This window comes from Myotis brandtii, unplaced genomic scaffold (genome assembly GCF_000412655.1).
Source record: "Myotis brandtii unplaced genomic scaffold, ASM41265v1 scaffold423, whole genome shotgun sequence".
Taxonomy (NCBI): Eukaryota; Metazoa; Chordata; class Mammalia; order Chiroptera; family Vespertilionidae; genus Myotis; species Myotis brandtii.
Window position 1 is genome coordinate 1028296 of NW_005366214.1, and position 21761 is coordinate 1050056.

General features: G+C 40.0%; 1 protein-coding gene across 1 annotated transcript in view; it reads right to left on the reverse strand.

Moving 5' to 3' along the window:
• The window catches only part of SYNE2 (spectrin repeat containing, nuclear envelope 2), a 269558-nt gene that overhangs the window by 168793 nt on the left and 79004 nt on the right, over positions 1–21761 (reverse strand). The window contains exons 30-43 of the mRNA XM_014545947.1: positions 19465–19644; positions 18021–18171; positions 11382–11540; positions 10572–10733; positions 10121–10222; positions 8757–8957; positions 8243–8414; positions 7886–7998; positions 6341–6543; positions 5772–5891; positions 5391–5673; positions 3362–3513; positions 2166–2475; positions 369–533 (exon numbers count right to left, since the gene is read on the reverse strand). Coding sequence (XP_014401433.1) covers positions 369–533; positions 2166–2475; positions 3362–3513; positions 5391–5673; positions 5772–5891; positions 6341–6543; positions 7886–7998; positions 8243–8414; positions 8757–8957; positions 10121–10222; positions 10572–10733; positions 11382–11540; positions 18021–18171; positions 19465–19644 — 2473 coding nt within the window. The remainder of the gene's footprint in view (positions 1–368; positions 534–2165; positions 2476–3361; positions 3514–5390; positions 5674–5771; positions 5892–6340; positions 6544–7885; positions 7999–8242; positions 8415–8756; positions 8958–10120; positions 10223–10571; positions 10734–11381; positions 11541–18020; positions 18172–19464; positions 19645–21761) is intronic.

The window sequence follows — 21761 nt, forward strand, 5'->3', positions numbered from 1 at the left end:
TAATTACACAACTTCTATCCACCCATGATGAAGAATGCAAAACTGAAAAATTTCCCCCTGTGTCTTGCATTAGCTGCCTCCTTGGACTAGCCAGTCTCTCCCAGGATCAGTGTTGTCTCTGAAACAAAAATCTCCAGAAGCTACAGATTGGTCATGGGTGGAATCATCCCCGAGGGTCCTGCTAACATGGATTATAAGAGGATTTATTTACTACAGAAAGAATGTTCCCATTTTCTAATGACTGGTCAGATTTTACTTAGTAGTCATCTGAACAGCACTTGAATTTCAAACCAAAGACACTGATTAGTAAAGTTGTAATTAAGATTGAGTTTTTTAAGTATCTATCATGTCTGGACATTATCTAATACCTGCAGTTCCTGCAGTTTTTCCTCAACTTTTATTGGATCCACAGGCTTGTCAGAAAAACTAACACATTCCTTGGAGATGTTGTCCAATTCGGTATTCAGGTCTGTTATGCAATCCTGGTATGTGTGGTGTTCTTGAACATGGCCTTCCAATTTTTGCACAGAATCCTAAAAACAAAACCATTGACAATGTATGAATTATTTCTCTCTGAGTTTTCTCACTCAGATAATAAATACATTGTTCACAAATACTTGTTTTATAAGGTTTCATCTTGAAACAGGAATATGGCCATAATCGCCCAGAGTTCTTTTAGAGTTTAGTGTTTGAGAAATTTCACTGTAAAACCTCCCTTCTTCCCCCAAAGTGACCCTTTTGAAACCACTTTCTTTCCTTCAGCTTCTTTGCCTTCATTTTATTCTCGAAGACAACTGATTTGTCAAGAGGTTCACAAAATAAAATGCCTACAAATTATATCATCAAATCACAAACATCCATAATAAAGCAGCTCCCTTAATTATCCTTCTTATCAAAACCAAGCACCCACACTTGCAAATGAGACTATACGAGATCATCCTAACCCTTGATTCCTTTTGTAAGATTCAAACTCCAAAACTGTGTTAGGAAAAAGTAATCCTAACTCAAGTGCAAAACCATCTTCAGGTTCTCTTCCTGGAATAAGAAAATAAGGTGACCACACCTAATCAGAAAAGTAGCAACTATTAAGCTAAACCACTTGCAGCCAAGCAGGTATATCTTCAACCCCTCCACAACTCCTCTATCTGTATAAGCAGGATTTCTTAGCCAGGTAATTCCTACATTGAAGCTGGCTTTCAATGTGCAAAGAATTATAAAACACTAGAGGCCCAGTGCATGAAACTCGTGCACGGGTAGGGTCCCTAGACCTGGCCGGCAATCAGGGCCAATCTGCGGGGCAAATGGCGGGGCGATTGGGGGCGGGGGGAGGAGGGGCCTGCCAGTACCTGCCTTGTCTGGCCTGGCTGCGTGCAGCTCCTGCATTGAGCGTCTGCCCCCTGGTGGTCAATGCATGTCATAGCAACCTGTCATTCTACTGGTCGGTCCAGCATTCAGTCTATTTGCATATTAGGCTTTTATTATATAGGATTCTCTTAAGAGAATACACTCCCTCATGGCAAGTTGACATTTCACCTCTTAACTCTTTTACTGCAGATCATGTAGAAAAACACGAGGGAAGGACACTGATAAGGTGGTTTATACAGAATAACAAACACAAGCTATTATGATAAATGATGGATGGATTGATGGATGGATGGATGATACGTGAATAACTGACATGATCACCTTCATAGCGATGCCTAAAAAAATCTTAACTCTTCCTATTCCTGAAGAAGGGAATTTCAATGAGAGAAATAACATCATCATCAATTAATACATGATGGATTCTTCTAGCAAAACTGACTGGTTTGATTCCTTCATCCTTGAGGAGTTAATATTTTTATCTAAAAGTGATGTTACATTTCAAATGCTTTTGGAGCCCTGCAGGGTGGCTCAGTTGCTTAAAGCATCATTCTGATATGCCCAGGTTGCGGGTTCAATCTCTGGTCAGGGCACATACGAGAATCAACCAATGCATGCATAAATAAATGGAACAGCAAATCCATGTTTCTCTCTCTCTCTTTCAGTCTCTCTCTCTCTCCCTAAAATCTATTTTTTTTAAAGTTTTTGGTTTACCAAAAGAACAACAACAAAAAAACAAGGTTCTGTATACAAATCTTACATAATTACAACAATCATTTAAATTTTTATTTTCACCACTTCACCTGTAGTTGTTGAAGAAGACTTTCATGTAGATGCTTTATTTCCAGCCAAGACTCTTCACTGAAGCTGGGGTTTTTAGTGCATTCTAAGAGGTAATTTCCTTGAGATTTTAGCTCCTTTAGCAAGGATGTCAAATCTTGTGCTTTCTGGAGGAATTTCTTATAATTTTTTAACTGAGCTTTCTTCTCCTGCAAACCATGTTGCAGAGCAAAGCCCACTTCTTGTTTCTTCTTTAGTTCTGTGAGCATTAATCTCAGGTCCTCCTTGCTTTCCAAATACTTCTCTCCTTCTAGTAGAAGCTTTTCTTGATGGCTACATTTTAAAAAGTATTTTACAAAGGAAATGACACTTAACAAATGCAATGGCATTTTGCATATTATAATGCAATGCACATTATAATAAAAACATTAGAATAACACTAATATGCATTATTCCTACAGACTTTTTTTGTCAGTATAACTTTGTAAACACTAAGGTTAGCCCCGAAATTATTTGCAGTATTAATGAAAAACTGTTTTTTGTTCCATAACTTGAGAACAAATACTTAATAATTTAGATTTCAAACTATTTTTATTATGTTTAAATATAATTATATTACCTTATGTTTTCTTTCTCACATAACAAATAAGCATTCAGTATACTGGCCAACAAACTAGTTTATTCTGTTTATACCTTGAATTTAGCTTTGATCTGATTGTCTCTTTGAAAAATATAAAATTCACATTTCCATCAAACATTATCATTTAAGATGTGATCTGAATTAAGAGTTTTCACCAGAATTATGTCCAATGACTTCAGACATTTACCAATATCTGCACATGTATGAATCTCATAGAATACATATTTAAAAGCATTAATTTTTCTACCGCAATACCATGCACATACTGAGGTTGTCTGGCGGAAGGGAATTTCAGGGCAGAAGTGGATTTAAAAGTGTAATGACAGATAATGTTAATGTGTTGCCAAGAACCCCACCAGCCAAAGTAAACACTGCCACAGAGCTATGACAGCGTGCTTCCTGTCTGATCCACAGAGCTCCTCCTCTTTGTTTCCGCCTCTCACATTTTGGCTGTCCCTGACCTACTGACTCTTTCTCCAATAGATACTATATCCGAATCCAGGAAGCAGACAAAACATACTTGTTATGGCTTCATTGTGCAATGAAAAGCCACGAGAGTGGTGAAGGCCTGTCCTTTACCTTAGATACGTGTTGGCTAACTGGAGTGTGCTGACCCACTGGCTGTCGATATCAGTTACGGTCTCTGAATCCAATGGAGCCTTGCTGTTCGCAGCCTGACTCCTGATCCTCTGTATTTTAGCGTCCCCTTCAGGCTTTAGTAAAATGATTTCCTGAATGAAATAAAAAAGGTTTTATATTCCCAGTCATATTACTTAAGGACAGTACACAGGATATCTTTTTCTTTGGAAAAATTATATTGAAATGATATTCTAACTGCAGATTAGATTTCAACATCAGCCTTTCATTTCTATATATGCCCAAAAGACAAGATCTCCTTCGCATGAAAAAGGACTGGCTCTCAATAGACATTTGTCAGGTTGATCTGATTGCATTCCCAATTTCCTCTTGATTTTCAACTGTCTTTAAATAAATGATATGCCACAAAAAACCCAAACCCTGCAAACCCACCTTCCTGTCTGCTCCATGATTTATAGGTGGAGAGTTAGGGAACAACCTGAATGAGACATTCTTATACACCCACGATGAGACATGGCGTCCCACAGGACAATGCTGTGTCCCTCCTGTCTCCCCACCATGGCATAATTCATTCCCATTCCCTGCTCTTCTCTTTCCCTCCTTTGCTCGAAGCTATCAAGTTCTTCCCTTCTTGAAACTACTCCAGATTCACATTCTCTGGAAAAACTTTTGGATATAATCCCAAAAGATTCCGATTACTTCATTAAGTCTCACCAACCCTTACAGCTCACTATGGTTAACCAGTCTGTCTCCCCACCATGGCATAATTCATTCCCATTCCCTGCTCTTCTCTTTCCCTCCTTTGCTCGAAGCTATCAAGTTCTTCCCTTCTTGAAACTACTCCAGATTCACATTCTCTGGAAAAACTTTTGGATATAATCCCAAAAGATTCCGATTACTTCATTAAGTCTCACCAACCCTTACAGCTCACTATGGTTAACCATTCCTTCCTTTAACCATGCTCCGCTTACCATGATTTCAATTCTCCCGAGTTTCTCCTAAGCACATGTGCTTCTGTCTCCTGCATTTTAAATTAGCAATAGTTACTGAATCTCCCTTAGATAAAAAGTGAACTGGCCCAGCAGGCGTGGCTCAATGGTTGAGCATCAACCTATGAACCAGGAGGTCACAGTTCAACTTCAATTCCCGGTCAGGGCACATGCCCAGCTTTCGAGCTCAATCCCCAGTGGGAGGTGTGCACTAGGCAGCGGATCAATGATTCTCTCTCATCGTTGATGTTTCTATCCCTTTTCCCCTCTCCCTTCCTCTCTGAAATAAAAAAATATGTTTTTAAAAAAAATAAAAATAAAAAGTGAGTTGAGCCCTAACCGGTTTGGCTCAGTGGATAGAGCGTCAGCCTGCGGACTCAAGGGTCCCAGGCTCGATTCTGGTCAAGGGCATGTACCTTGGTTGCGGGCACATCCCCAGTAGGGAGTGTGCAGGAGGCAGCTGATCGATGTTTCTCTCTCATCGATGTTTCTAACTCTCTATCCCACTCCCTTCCTCTCTGTAAAAAATCAATAAAATATATTTTATATAAAAAAAAAGTGAGTTTAAGGGAGATTGAGATTTCTTGCCCTCCACAATCCACTCAGTACCTAATAACCTTTAAGATCTGTACATATCTACTCTGAAGGAGCTCTTCTCCAGCCTTGCCCTGGACATTGCTGGTGCCCCTGCTGTACTGACGTGTCTTTTTATAGCCGGCGAACTCCCACCTGCCACAGCTCCAACCACTGTCTCCATGTCAATTCCTCTGCACAGTGAAGATGGACAATATGTGGCCACTGCCCTCACAAAGAGAAGATTCACTTTCTCTCTTCCCCCTGCATTAAAATAATTTCAGACCCACCACAACCCTTCTCTGTTGTAAGGTCCGTCACCTGACTGTCTTCAACTTCCACAGCAATTCTATTTTCCAGTAAGAAACAAATCTTGGCCATTTCCCTCTAAATCCTTTCAAAATCAGAGTTCACTCTGACTCCTGAAATTTAGTTTCCCACGGGTATACCTTTATTTTTTGGATTGTTTCCTCAAGTGGCATTTGGCCTTCAGATGAATTCAGAACCATAAGGGACTCTTTAATCCCTGTTATCCAATGAATGACATCTTGTGCAAGATCATTAAAGCTCTGGTCCTTGGCAGGAGGTAGCTTATCCTCTTCCTCAATTTGTCTCAATAATGCCTGGTATCTATCAATCAAATGTGTTGATTCCAGTATTATTTCTTCTTCTTCAGTAAGCCCACATTCCTTCAAAGAGTTGTTCAGCTGGGCCACAGTTTCAAATTCTTCTCTGTAAATTCCAAATGTTACTGAAAGTTTATAGGAGCCACAACACCATGTAAGAAACCATATTCCCAGGAAATACATTTTATGTAAGATCAGTTATACCTCTTTCTAGCTAGAGCTTGGCAAAACAATTCCGTTTTCTCTCCTGATTGTTCCATTTCTTTCCATTTCTCTTCTTGATTAGTCAACCACTTACTCAGGTTTCTGTGGTCATCCTGGAGTCTAAATGAACATGACACATGTTAGAAATAAAATAAGCAACAAATGCTTCTCTGAAGAGAAGGTTGACACGAATCTTGGGATCCAACCAGGTTTTAGTATATATTTTTGTTATTCTTTGGAGAAAATTTAGTTTGTAACATTAAAATCTGAATAATAACAGCTTGTACTACATGGGATTCTATAAGGCAGTGAGCCACACAAATGTATCATAAAGAACAGGAAACAAACAGAAAAGATTTTCAGACTCTCCCCTAAACCTTTGCCATTTTAAGTAATTTGAAGAATTCTCTAAACTTTCATTTTCCTAGAATCAAACAAATTTGAAAGCATGCATTCTGTTTGTGAAATCTGTGTGTACTGTGTATCCCAATGCTAGCTGTACTGAGGCAGAGGACATACACAGGTACCATTAGAAAACATGTTGCTGAGACGTCCCCTCTATTTCCTACCTCAGAAGCTGCTGCAAGTAGTCATCGAGCTCCTTTGCTCGCACCTGGCATACGGACTCCATTTTTTCTAATTCAATTTCTTGATGTATAATCCAACCATTAAGCTCCTGAACACGTGCTTTGGGCAGATGCTTCCTCACACGATTCACTACAGTTTCCACCTGCTGTACTTGACTGCCTCGTCCTTCAAGAGTCAAGAAATCCTAATAATAAAAAAAAAAAGACAAAAAGTCAATTATGTCCTGCTGGCAAGTCTAAGGATGGTCTCTGCCATCCCCACAACACTTTCCAAGCCGGTACATGCACATCCATCTTCTTAACATCCTATTCAAAAGAAGGCCTATGGAGAGACAACGAACTTCAATGGCAAATGATCAAAAGACGACTTCAATTAGTCCTACCATGTGTGTATGCATCTGACTTCCTGGTAATGGAGTCAAGCAGAACAATCAGGTGCCATTGTGAAGGCCAGTAGGAGTTGAGACGGGAAGGCTGCATTTTCTTGCTTTACTGCACTCAACTTCTCCTAAATACTCATCCCTTTCTAGTAACCAATACGTAAAACTACACAGACTTTTTTTCTATTTCACTTTGTCTGAATGAGAATTTTATTTCAATGTTTGTGCTAAAAAGTTTGAGCATCAGTTTTCTAAGGCTCATGCATTGGGTGAAGTTAAAGGCAAAAGAAAAGTCAGAACTTTAAACTAAAAAAATAGAAAGAAAAAAATAGAAAAAAGGCGGTTGTATCAATGAAGAATGGTTTCAAATCAACAGGTCAGAGAACATTAAATGCCATCAATAAGCTGAGAGTACGGCTTATTCTCTTTTTGTTTGTTTTCTATATTTTTATTGATTTCAGAGAGGAAGGGAAATGAGGAGAGAGATAGAAACATCAATGATGAGAGAGAATCATTGATCGACCACCTCCTGCAAGCCCCACATTGGGGATAGAGCCTGAAACCCGGGCGTGTGCCCTGACCAGGAATTGAACCGTGACCTCCTGGATCATAGGTTGATGCTCAACCACTGAGCAACACTGGCCGGGCTATTCTCAAGAGTTAAGGGTGCTATCTGCCCTTTAAACGTGCAGGCACTTTGCCATTCATTTCAGGCCACCCTCCACTATACCCTTACCAGCAGTATATTAAAGTTCAACTGCAATTTTTAAAAGAAAAATATGCCTAGAAAGACTAAAAAAAAATCAAGAAATCTCTTTCAGGAAAGTAAAGGAATGTCAAAGTCCAAATGAGATAAATTTTTTACTTTTGAACAAATACGATTTTAACACAACTGAGTTCACCAGCAAACTCTTAGATAAACAGCGTCTTAGAATAGGTATGAAAACAGAACTTGCTTCAACCACTTGCACCATTACCCAATAAACAGTTTCAAAATATTTGGGGAAAGCCAGGTTATTTGGAAATATTATTTCTACATAAGAAAATTAATAAATCAAAGTAATTATTATCCTAGCTACTTAAATACAGTTCTATGCCTCTAGTATTTTAGTTTTGATGAATTTTGATTGAAATGTATATGACTTACAGAAAGCTTTTGTAGCTTTTGTTCCATACTCTTTTTTGTGTCTGATGATTCAAAACACTCTTCAAGATTCATTTTAACGTTGCTGAACCAGTCATTAAAATTCTTGCATTGATCTGCAGGGGGGAAAAAATTTGGCACTTGAAAGAAATGAATGTTATTTATGACATGCACAGATTAGTGAGTGCTTCCCCCCAAAAGATTTAACTGAATACATCCTTAATCAATCAATCAACCCTTTTCTCTAAATACAATCTGTGCAACCATTGCTAAGTGAAGCCTAGATTAGCCTTTGTGTTCACAGTTCTTGTTCACACTTCAAGATTCTCAGAAACACAGTAGAAGAAACATTGCACTCACCATTCAATAACTTAGAAAAGTGATCTTGCAAAACACTTTTTTTGGTATTAAATAAATCACTGACACTTTCATATTGCTTTTTTAATTCAGAGAGTTCAGGAGTCAGGCAACCTATTTGATTCTCAAGTGATACCATACTTTGCTTTTGCTGCAGAATTTGCTGTTGTATCTCCTAAATATATAAACAAACAAACAACTATTAAGTCTTAAAATGGCCTCAATAACAACGCATGTTAGATCTCCATAGTTTTCATAAAAATAGATAATTTTTTATTGGGTGGATTTGCTTTCTCTTAGCCCATAAATGTATAAAAGCAATGCAATTTAATATCAAATAATTACTGTCCACAGAGCAAGTCAAAAGTGAAACTGCTAAATATACACAAATTGTTTTCCTGAGATTTTCCCCCCAGCTTGCATTTTTTATTAACTACTTTTATTAAGTAGGTCAAGACTGTCAGAAGTGAGTGTGAAGGTAAATCTGAGCCAGAGAAGGGAAGCAGCTGGGAAGTACCTCTAGTTTCGTAAAGATCTCCAAGCTGTCGGACGGAGACAGGGCTTTCAAGAGGGACTCGGTCATCCCGATCTGGGTCTTGGCTTGGTCGAGGTCCTCCCTTAGCTCAGCTGTGTTCCCACTGAGTGCAGAGCAGCTGGGTTCGCCTGTTAAGAGCATTTTCACATGTTCTATCTTGTTCAAAATAGAAGACTCCATGACCTGAAATCATGAAACATATGCAGTACGGTTACAGATTGTACTGAACTAGATTTTAAGACAAACCACGCTGCTAGAAAGCGCGTTGAGATTGCTTCACCTCAATGTGAAATAAATTCTTCTCTACTTATAATTCTTCATTGTTCGACATCACTGATAGGACAATTCGAACGGTGCCTTTAAAGCAGGGGTGGGGAACGTCCGGCCTGCGGGCCTTTTAAAGCCCTTGAAATCATTCGGGCTGGCCCTGCCAAGGCATCGCAGGCGGGACCCGAAATTCAATCAATCTAGGAGTTTTCTTCAAAGCAACATAAATTTATATACGTGAATTATATTAAGTGAATGATGTTATAAATATCCAAATGGCCCTTGGCAGAAGAGAGGCTCCCCACCCCTGTTTTAAAGAAGAGAATAATATGAGAACTGAAATTGAACTTCTGACTTTTTATGAGACTAATTTGAATCCTTCCCCCAAAACCAGTTTTATCTATCATACCAACGGAGGGATTATTTCTTTTGAAAACATGTAAAAACCTATAGTAAAAATTATATAGCCAGCATCTGTTGAGCATTTATTATGTACACAGCATCACGGTAAACACTTAATGCACGCACAAAAACGGGCGTAAGAAGGTGAAGGAGGTTGGTTGCTCAAGATCAGACGGCTAATGAGTGGTGGCACCCGGACCTCACCCAGAAAGTCTGACTCATGCTCAGCCACACGAATATTCCCACTCAGCCACCATGCACTTCCATCTCCATAAAACTGTAACAAATCTCCTTGCACAACAGAATTCACACTTGAGGCAATCCCCCGGTTTCTCCTTCTAGAAACCAAGTCACTGGAGCATATTTTCCTTCCTACACCCATGACAACTCCTGAGGAAACCCCTGTTACTTGACAGGGGCCACACCGTGATACCTCTCCCTCCACACAGAGGCCTGTGAAATAAGGATGAAAGAATGCAAGATACAGTATTATTCATTCTAAAAGTGGAACAAAGATAAACGAGGCTGACTATTAAAAATTTGGTTCAATTTAATATAGGAATCAAACAAAGGTGAATTAAATAATGACACTAATTTTATTTTAGGTTTAAGATTCGAACTGTGGTTTATGAGCATTAGAGTAGTCTCATTGGGACTTTTAAATAAAAATTCCTTACCTGCAATTCAAGAGGTATTTCGCTGCTTTGAAGCAGAAACTGTATTTTAGCCACTCTTTTGGAAAATTCTGAAGGTTTTTGTTCATGGACTTGTAACTCTGCCTAAAACACATAATTGTAATAAAAATATTTTTATTGTATACCTTATTTTCTGGTACCCATGATTGCTACTGTTAATACACAGAACATGGAGAGCCTTTGGATTGCCCCTAATCACTTAGTTTTTGACAGAGTCCTGGGAGTTACAAACCCAAGCACCTTCATGGATGAGATAATAAAAGATAATATATCATAAAGGAAGCAACACAGTTCAGGTCCCACTCAGGGGATTATGAAAGAAGTAAAAGATTTCTTTGTGATTTTTCTAGACAAATCACAAAAGAAAGCAAACTCATTATTAAAATGTCAACTGTGTAAAAAAAGAGCAGACATTTTATCTCTGTTCAATTACCTTCAGCATATCTCTTTCCACTTCAGTGAGTTGATGTAATTCCATTTTCTGAAGGGCTTTTTCAGTCCACTCATCAATTACATCTTTTAAGCTAAAAAGTTTGTCCCATAAAGCTAGAGCTTGACCAAGGTTTTCATAGTAGTCTTCTGTCTTCTCATTTATCTACCATAATTATTAACATACAGAAATAACACATTTAGTAGGAAAAGGTATGAAAACCATTGCTTCAGTCAAACACTATTTTTAAATAAAATTTTAGTTTACCTTTACTGGCTATTTTGCTTTATTAGTCAACAAAAATTTTGCTTTAACATATCATGTACTTCTCTTTTCTACAAAAAAAATCTTAGCTGATGTGCTGCAGGTTATTCGCAATGAAAGCAATATTCTTCCTAATTTCTAAGCCACAATAAATAGAAGTTGCTTTTAAAAACCCAGATGAAAATATAACACAAATTCTTAATTTGTAATTCATAAAAAAATATCATTAGTTCTCAAATAAAAATGTATTAAGTAAATATATAGTTGAACATAATATCTTTCATGGATGAGGAACATATTAACTAATTTATTTCAATTAAGTTGAGCTTGCACTTTTATATACAGAAACTTATAGACCCATTTGTTAGTACTGCCTAAAACTCTGGATGTAAAGATAATTGCTAAGTCATAAACTTTATATTATTTGAACATTTTTACCATGAGTACTTTTGAATTTTGTAATCAGATCAAACATACTAAAGATACAACAGAAAAGGTCAATCTAATTGTTATAGAATAGAATTTCTAGTCAATTAAATGATCACTTACATCAAGCCATCTGTCCACAATAACATTAGCCTCTTTCTCAAAAGGAGGCTCTTCAAAGGTTCTCATTTTATTTAGATGAAATTGTAGATTTTTGCAGATCTGGTTAATCTTGTCAACAACTTCCAAATGTTCATTAAATTCTTCTTTGACAATTTCAATCTGTAAAACAGTTGTAAAACATGTTTTGATCTACTGACATAGATGAACTGGTAAGAAACATGATTTCATTATTTGTTTTTATTGTCCCACTTTCTCAATGAAAAATGTTTATAATCCTAACCATCTGATTTAACAATATTTCTACACTCAACTTTCTTCCTACTCTGCATGATGGAATATGGTCTAAAATCATGTCTTTTTGTCCATGAGAAATAATATTCTACCAAAAAAAAGCATATCCATGCAATGGTATAAAAATCGGGTATAGATTCCTCCAATAAGAATCATCTTTATATTGTTAAAGAAAAAATGTTCTCATCTGAATAAAACACACAGAACTCTAAAAGATCTTTAATATGACTTCCAGTTTAATCTTCTATGATTCTAACTCCAACATCATCTCTAACATGGAAGCTGAAACACTATTTTATGAAAAGGCCAATGATCTTTAAAATGAAATTTGAGTGTTGACTAATGTATTCTTATTGTTTCACTCAATTTACTAATCTTACACAAACATTTTTAATAACTACATAAAATTGGGAAATAGATTACTCATAAACAAAAATCTAAAAAGTATGCACCCTAGAAGGACTTTGATTTATGGGAATATGGAGTAGACATACTTTTTCCTCTTCTTCCCACTAAGTACAATGAAAACCCCTGCACATCACACACAAAACTAATTAAAGAAGACTGGAAAGTGGAGAATTTAAGAAGGAAGAGTGGCTGTGGGCATTAGCTCCTAAGGAACAACCTGGTGGTGCGCTCCCTGCCTTTTCTTCTTCCCTCCAATGTCCCAGACTGTGTGCTGAAGAAGGCAGCATCTGGTAATATAACAGATAAAAGAGTCCCAAGAAAGGCCTGCCCTCTTCAGCAAAAGTACCAGGAATAGGACAACCTAGCAAGACAGAAAACTTTCAGAAAATCATCACTCCCTGAAGATAAATAATACAGAAAAAAAATGTGGCCAAACCCCCACCATATCAGCAAAGTCAAATGCACAGCCTAGACCTCTCCAGCACTTGGCTGTAACAGAGGCCCCACCTTCACCCAACCAGGGTACTATCAGAGAAGGCCAAGCAGAGAGCCAGGACTTTCATTCCTGCTGGGCACTTGCCCCTCTGGTGTCACTAGAGGCTGCCTAGGGAGCTGTGAGGAAGAGCCAGGGAGGTGTCAGCGGAAGCCTAGTGGGGAGCCAGAACTTTTACCCCTCACCAGCGATGACAAGGACACCCGAATTTCGGGGGTCAAGAAAGTATCCTGTTTGCAGATGACATGATTATCTACGTAGGAGATAATCTCTAAAATACTCCTAGAAATCTATAATCTTCAACAATATAAAGATGATACTCCAAGGAATCTATAAAATACTCCTAGAGCTGATAAGTAGGTTCAAAAAAGATAGAAGAATAGAAGATAAATATATAATAATCAACTGTACTTCTATGTACTAACAACTCTACTTCTGTATACTAACAACAAATTTAAAATACCATTTCCAATTACTCAAAAAATTAAATACTTAGATGTAAATCTAACAAAACATGCATAGGAGTTATATGTTAAAAACTACAAAATGCTACCCAGCTGGCGTGGCTCACTGGTTGAGCGTCCACCTATGAACCAGGAGGTCATGGTTCGATTCCAGGTTAGGGAATATGCCTGGGTTGCAGGCTCGGAGGAAGCAGCTGATGAATGATTCTCTCTCATCATTGATGTTCCTATCTCTCTCTCCCTTCCACTCTGAAATCAATAAAAAAATATATATTTTAAAAAACAAAACAAAAAAACTACAAAAAACTACAAAAGAATTATGAAGGTCTAAATAAATGCAGAAAAATACCAAGTTCATGAATACCTAGTAAAAGGAACACAGGCTCTCCCTGTATTATTTCTTATAACTGCATGTGACTATAATTATTTCAAAATAAAAAGTTTAATTAAAAACTAAACATTTTTGATGAAAAAAATTACTGAGAGGTTCTATTTCCTGACTTCACGCTGACTAATAGATTGGCAAGGCTGAAAGGCAAACCAAGTGTTTTTCCTTCCAGTTTAGGCCTCTTTGTATTGGGACATAATAAATGTTTGTTCAATTAAATGGAAAAAAGATATATAGCCCTAGCCGATGTGGCTCAGTTGGTTCAGCATCGTCCCATGAATCCAAAGGTTGCCAGTTCGATTCCTGGTCAGGGCACATGCCCAGGTTGTGGGTTTGATGCCTGGTGGCGGTGCGTACCAGAGGCAATCGATCAATGTCTCTCTCCCTCATGTTGATGTTTTCTCTCTCTTTCCCCCTCTCCCTTCCTCTCTCTTTCAAAACATCAATAAAAACACATGTGAAGTATATTACATGTGTTTAAATTAGGATGGATGTATACCCATCCTCATTCTTATTACATTCGGAGAACTTTGTTGTTAAATTGACACAAGCAGGTGAAAAGACAGAGCAGGAGAGGGTACTTTTGCATTGACAGGAACTGCAGGTTTTGTTCTGTAATGAATGGAAGGGGGAGAGGAAAGAAAGCTAGGTCCCCTCTGACATTTCCCAAACTTTAACAGTCCCCTGACAGTTCAGCTTTCTAGTCTTACTTTCACACTCTTTCATTAAGGAGAGTAGAAATTTGGCACCATGTCCTAGATAAACATCCAGGTTTCTATAGCTTTGGAGGACAAAAGTTCTCAGTGGTATCATATTTCAGCCACTGAGCATCATGACAATGCATGCCACAGAAATGGATTGTTTCTGAAGACAGTACCGAGGTCATCACAAAAGTGACCGAAAGTTGTGTTAACGATCAGTAGCACTAAAATCTGCTTTTATCTGGTCATTTAAAAAAGTGTCTGGGAACAAAATTAAACACCAGTGTACTAGAACTTCTATGTCTTCCATACAAAATTATATGATATTTCAGCAAATATATAAAGTGCCCATATGCTAGACACCATGCTAGATGTAAGATTCTCAACATAATAATTTTTTTTAATGCCTGGACTTGTATATTTAAAAATTATAGTTATTTTATTAATTTTAAAATAACCTTTTGTGAGCTAACCATTAAGTTGAGAAAGGGGTATAGATGAAGCAAAGTTAACCAATTTTTACTTCTGTCATACACATACTTCAAATATGTTTTCAGGAAAGACACTATTGTGATGATTGAAACATGACTTTGCAGTCAGATAGACCTGGGCATAAGTAATAATTCTATCGTTCATTAATTAGCCATATAGTTTTTATGTTATTTAATAAGAAACTCTAAGAAGCTCTTATCCTAATCCCCAATGTAATGATATTAGGAGATGAGGCCTTTGGGAAGTAATTAGGTCATAAGGGTGGTGCTCTCATGAATAGGATTAGTGCCCTCATAAAAGAGACTCCAGAGAGTTCTCTTGACCTTGCCACGGTGTGAGGACCAGGGAAAAGATGGCCACAAGGGTGTGACCTCAGGCCAGGGGCACTGAAGATGTAGGATCCCAGCCTAGGAGAGCTACAGGGCTCCCGTGGAGAGCCACTGGGCGATGGAGGGTCATCCAGTTAAGCCATGGGGTGATGTGGTCATCCAGTGGGCTTAGAGGCAGCGCATCAGGCCAAAGAGGATTATTCTCAAGCCTTACGGTTTCATGTTGTTTGCCTTGTTAGGTTTTGGTCTTACTTCTTTTTCCTTTCCTATTTCTCCATTTTGGAACGGATATACCTACCTGTCCCACCACTGTATTTTGAAAGTATATAATTTGTTGGGTTCCATGGGTTAGCTGCTGGAGAGAAATTTCCCTCAGGATGAAACGTACCTTGAGTCTCACCCACATCTGATTTAGAGGATATGCAGATGAGACTTTGGACTTAGATTTTAGAGTAGATGCTGGAGCAAGTTAAGACTTTGGGGGCTGATGGGATGAAATGCATATACTTTGCATGTAAGAACACAGATTTTGGGGGGTCAACAGCAGAATGTTATAAACTGTGAGAACTGTCTCCAAAACTGTAAGAAATAAATTTCTGTTGTCTATAAGCCACCCAGACTACGGTATTTTTGTTACAGCAGCCCAAACAGACTGAGACAACAGGCATAGAGGCACTAATGATGGCAGGAGGGTCGATACCTGGACTTAGATGTCGGTTAATGAGAGTCATTCAGGAGAGGGGCCACCTGCCTGAAGGTGATGGAAGGGATTTTTCCTGGTCAAAATTACAGGGTTGGTTATACAGTTATGGGTGCGGGAAGAGTGTTCACACAACTGAGAAGCGAGACCATTTAGAAATGCAGATAGGCCAAAGGCCAAGTTACCCCAAAGTGTGCCTCTGTGGCCTATAGATTATTTGAGCTAAAGTCAACTTTAGCAGAGAGACTCAAGAAAAACTTCTGTCCCTCCCATAACTACCTACATGAACTTGAATTAGGCATCTGCCCATAAAAAGAGATGATCAGAGGTAACCTCTTTTGACCTATCTATAGGGCAGGGTAAACTTCTATTTACTGAACATCTGCTCTGCTTATCACCCTGCAATAACCCTGTGAGGCCCCCAAGGCACCTTGCCCCACCCCTAGCTGAGAATGTCCTATGTACCCATTTCCCTTTTTGTCTCTGAACCTCCAATGCACATGGGGTTTCTGACTCTCTCAGGAAGGCTGGGTTCCCAAAGAGATGTATTAAATTTGTTCTTTTCTCTTGCTAATGTGTCTCATGTCTCTCTGATTATTAGACCAGCCGGAAAAAAAACACGAGTGTTTTTTTCTTACCCCACAACCACACACACAGTGGGCATCATGACTGATGCCATTAAAAGATTAAGTCCCAGGTACACTGCTAGGTACTCTACCGATGCTACCTCACCAAATAGGATATAGACAGAGCTTTTTTGCTGGTAACAGGATCCAACTTAACAGGACAAAGGTAGGACTCGAGGACTAAGGAGGATTAGCACAAACCAAGAACAGTTGCAAGCAAGAGGGACTAGATATGTCTGGTCAGCATACAAGACAAGGGACTTAGGAGACAAGACAGTGATTAAGGCTGAGACCTTGATTCTGAAATAGGAGTGCCTAATGGGAAACTGCTGTCAGGGGCACACAAAAGAGTAGTTACGTGAACTGGGACACACGGGTGAGGGGATCTCGTACGGCTGATCGTGCTGGATTCTCTGAGAACCGAGGGAACCACAGCGCCTTAGATCCACTGGGATGAGGACCCTCCTAGACTCCGAGACCACCACACCCAGAAGCTGCTCTGCTGGACAGGTTGTAATGGAGCTGCGCCAACTGACTATCCGCTCATGGTCTTGGTGGCCTCCCTCATGGAACACCAGTCACACAGTCACGACTGTACAACTGGTATCTATCTAATCAAGCCCCTTTCTGACTGGTCCGTCTCAAGAAACTGAGTCAGGACCCTCCTAGACTCTGAGACCACCACACCCAGAAGCTGCTCTGCTGGACAGGTTGCAATGGAGCCGCGCCAACTGACTATCCGCTCATGGTCTTGGTGGCCTCCCTCATGGAACACCAGTCACACAGTCACGACTGTACAACTGGTATCTATCTAATCAAGCCCCTTTCTGACTGGTCCGTCTCAAGAAACTGAGTCTGAGAAAGTGGGTCCCTGACAGGGGCTACTCCTCGGCTGTGGCACCGGCCATGTGTCTGCACCCCGAGTGCCACAGCAGCTTCAGGGACAGGAGTTCCAGATAAAGAATAAATCGTCCTTGTAAGCTTCTCCTGATGTTGTTCTCAGCAACGGGGAAGTTTAATAAAATTGCTTTCTAACAACCAGCTGGGTCAAGCAGACTGGGCTTCGCACGGGATTTTGACTCTCTGACCGCACTTTAGCATCCTGCTCACAAACCAGCAGGAAAAGCAACGTGCTGGTGAATAAGCACACAGGACAGTGTGATCTTCTCTGTCTCCCTTTCTGCCACTCTGATGGATAACCACACAAAATCATAGAAAACAATGACACCTAGTGTCCAAAAATGTTATTCTTCTTAGAACATGAAGCTGTGCTCGGCGAGGCTATGAACACGACAGAACCACCTGCAGAACAGTCACGCACCTTTGCAGAAAGCAAATAAGTAAAAAGGTAATTTTCCCCTTTGTCCACTAGCCACAGAGGGGATTGTCCCACAGTCTTCACTCTCTCAAGACTGCAATGAAGTGTCAGGTTCCTTGAGGCAGAAGGTCAGTGCACACACGGACTGTTACCACCTCCCGGAGGGAGCAGCAGGGGCCCCCCGGACTCCCAACACAGCCACCCCGCCAGCGCCGAACCCAGACAGAGGCGACCCAGTCTCAACCTGGGGGTTGATTTTTTTTTTTAAGCTCTGCTGACATACTCAATAAATTCTTAGATATTTGGTAAAGAACAGTCACCAGTAACTTCTTTCAAACCAAGTTTTGAAAAAGACTCCATTTATAATATCCTCTTTATTGCCAGGCTAGTGAGCAAGGCCATGGTATTTCGTTAGGAATCTGGACTCACCTCTGCTATCCTTTTCTTCAGGTTATCCTTCCCCATGTACGAAGCCTGAAGGGAGATGACATTCTCTTCTTTTTGAATCAAAGTTGTCAAGACGCTTTTAAAATTCTGATATTGTTTTAAGAGCTCCAAAACGCGTTCACACTGGTCAAGGCTATCGAAAAGGAAACATGTAAAACAACTAAACATCTGAAAATAACAAAGCCATTCTTTCTCTCTTTCACTATCCTTATAATGACCAATAAGCTACAGAAGGATTTTTCTTCTTGACATGGTTTATAATAGTTTTACCAATTTAACCTAAGAATGACGGCACCTACGTGCCATACCGCGTGGATGGTAAAAACAGCCACTGGACAAGTATTTTCACCGGATCAATATTAAAAAGTCACTAGATGTACACTTTAGAAAGAAACCTACGACTCATGACCTTGAGGAATCGGCATCTCAATTTCATCCTTAACCAAAAATCATCTTGAAAAACTGTGCCTCCCTAGAATTATTCTTGGAGATTATTTCAATATTGATTTAGCAAGTCACAAGTTGCTTATGTCTACTTAACTCATTCTAGATTTAGCCCATTTTAAAAAGTATAGTACAGATAATGTGGCAGTTAGGACACCTGGTTTCTAGTTATGGCTGGGAACTAATTAGATATATGACCTTAGGTAAGTTACTTTAGGTCCCAGAACCTCAATTCCTTCCTCTGTAAAACTGAAGGATAGACTAGATCAAATACCACAAAGAGGCTTTATCTTGACTATATACACTCAGGTCCCAGAAGGAAAGTATAGAAAGTGTACTCGGAAGTTCGGTGGTGAAAGGACCACTGAGAGCAGAGTTAAGGGAATCACCAGAGAGCCGAGCCACCCAGGGACTGACAGCAGCAATAGCTTTTTTTTTTTTTTTCATTCTCATCCAAGGATATTTTTTCCATTGAGGTGAGGGAGGGCAGAGGAGGGGGAGAGGGAGAGAGAGAAAGAGACCAAGATTGGAAGACACCAAGCTGCTAGCTTTAAAGATGGAAATAAGAGACACACGACAAGGATTATAGGAGGAAGCCTCCAAAAGACAAAAAAGGCAAGGAAAGGGATTCACTCCTGAAGTTTCCAAAAGAAACAGAGCTTGATTCGGGGATTTCTGACCTCTAGACTGTAATAAAACCTCGTGACATTTTTCAGCCACTAAATTTGAGGTAACTGGTTACAGCAGCAATGGAAAACAAATTCAGGGGAGGGGAGGAGAATTAATATACGGTGTGTGTGGCAGCCTTCCTAGATAACCTCTTCAATTCATCAAGCCACAGTCTGTGACTCCAGGGCTGCCCAGACACTGGCCCAGTGCGCTTCCAGGGCGAAACTCCTGCTTGCCCTCCGTTAGGTGCCGGGAATGTGTGTTGATTGTGCCACAGGGCACCTGGCAGAGGCGGGCGGGATTCTGTCCTTACCATTCAGTGACGGAGGCTTTGGTGCTCTCCCACAGGAGCGCTGTATTCTGGCACTGCTGATTCAGAGCTTTTTCTCTGCCGTCTTTGAATTGTGGAAGAGAACCCGCCATTTCTTGCAAGTGCTTCTTCTCCTTTTCATAGTCATCTAGGTCCTTTTCCAGTCTGATTAATGACTTTTTTCTTAATTATGAAAGAGAAAAGATTGATAGCCAATCATTAGCCAATTTGACAGGATACAAATGAGGGTAATTTGGGGAGCACACCACCTTTAATTTGTCCTCAGGAGGTTTAGGAAGACAAAAATTACACATTAAAAATTGCTATTACAGAGTTCAGGAGGCTCTCTGCATTCCCACTATACTAATATGGGGTTTATTAAAATAAATATACAAAAACAATAACATTTTTCTGTGATGAACACACTTATAAAGGGTGTGTATATGCATGTGAGGAAAAAGAGAAAGCGTATGTGTGCGTAAACGAGTGGGAAAGAGAGCATGGTGTGGAGAGAAGAAAAGAGATAAACAGTAGAGCACTACAAGGCTGCTAAGGAGCGGGGTGGGGGGTCCGAGGAGGAAGGGGAAACTTGTATGTCTACCCTGTGTACAACAAGCTCTCCCATATCAAGAAAAAGAGTCATTTGAGCTAAGGGTGTTAAGGTGCAAACTCATCCTGGAGGAATGAACGCCATTCACCAGGGTCTAAATTGCTTTTATCAGATAGTCACTGTCTCTACTTTCTCTTTTCTGGTCTTATAAAGGGTGTGTATATGCATGTGAGGAAAAGAGAAAGCGTATGTGTGCGTAAACGAGTGGGAAAGAAATCATGGTGTGGAGAGAAGAAAAGAGATAAACAGTAGAGCACTACAAGGCTGCTAAGGAGCGGGGTGGGGGGTCCGAGGAGGAAGGGAAAACTTGTATGTCTACCCTGTGTACAACAAGCTCTCCCATATCAAGAAAAAGAGTCATTTGAGCTAAGGGTGTTAAGGTGCAAACTCATCCTGGAGGAATGAACGCCATTCACCAGGGTCTAAATTGCTTTTATCAGATAGTCACTGTCTCTACTTTCTCTTTTCTGGTTTCTCTTGAATCCACTCCCATTCCCTACAGCTCCTCCAAAAACTGCACAAGACCTCCAGGAACCACCGCATTGCTGAACTCATGCTCCCCTCAAATCCTCACCGTCCTTCCCTCGTCAGCAGCCTCTGACACAGTTGCTTACATCTTCTTCGCTGAAAGACCCCACTTGGCTCCCAGGACTCTCTTGATTTTCCTTCCACTCCACTGACTACTCCTCAGCATCTCTGCCTTGTTCCTCCTCATCTCCCACGACCCCCCTCCTCCCAAATGTACAACACTGACCTCTCCTCTTGTCTATTTAAATCAAGGGTGGGGAACGTCCAGCTCGCAGGCCATATCAGGCCCTCGAAATCATTTGGTCTGGCCCTGCCAAGGCATTAGGGGTGAGTTAATTAAATGTTTGACCAAATATAACTTAATTTTTAAGTTGATAAATTTGTATGGCCCGCAAATTATGTTACAAATATCCAAATGGCCCTTGGCAGGAAAAAGGTTCCCCACCCCTGACAACTCAATCTGCTACTCGTGGCTTTAAATAGCATTCCAAAATGCTAGTAACTCTCAAATGCGTACCTGTAACCCTGACCTCTCTCCCAAGTCTGATGCCATCTGTTTTTAAGAGTCTTACTGATATCTATGCTTGAAAGTCAAACAAGTATTTTGAACCTATCACGTCTAAAACTGAGCACACCTGATCTTTCATTCACTACCTGACAATTTCAGTCTTGGTCACTTCAGTTAATGGTACCCCAATCTTTCTTTTACACCTCATGTTCAATGTGTCAACAAACCTTGTAGACCCTACCTTCAAGAAATATCCAGAAATCTTAAAACTTTTCATCATTTCACCACTGGTCCACACCACCATCATCCCTCACCTGGATTACTGAAACAGATCAAACTAGATTTCCTGTGTCTTCCCTTAACTTCTAGTCTATACTAAACACATCAACCAGAGAGAATCAGTTACAACAAAACCAAGTCGTTGCCCTCTGCTCAGCACCCTCCAATGACTTCTCAATGCCACTCAAAAAAGAAGCCAAGCCCGGCTGGTATGGCTCAATGGTTGAGCATTGACCTATGAACCAGGAGGTCACGGTTGTTCCTGGTCAGGGTACATGCCTAGGTTGTGGGCTCAATCCCCAGTAGGGGGCACACAGGAGGCAGCCAATCAATTAATTTCTCTCATCATTGATGTTTCTCTCTCTCTCTCTCTCT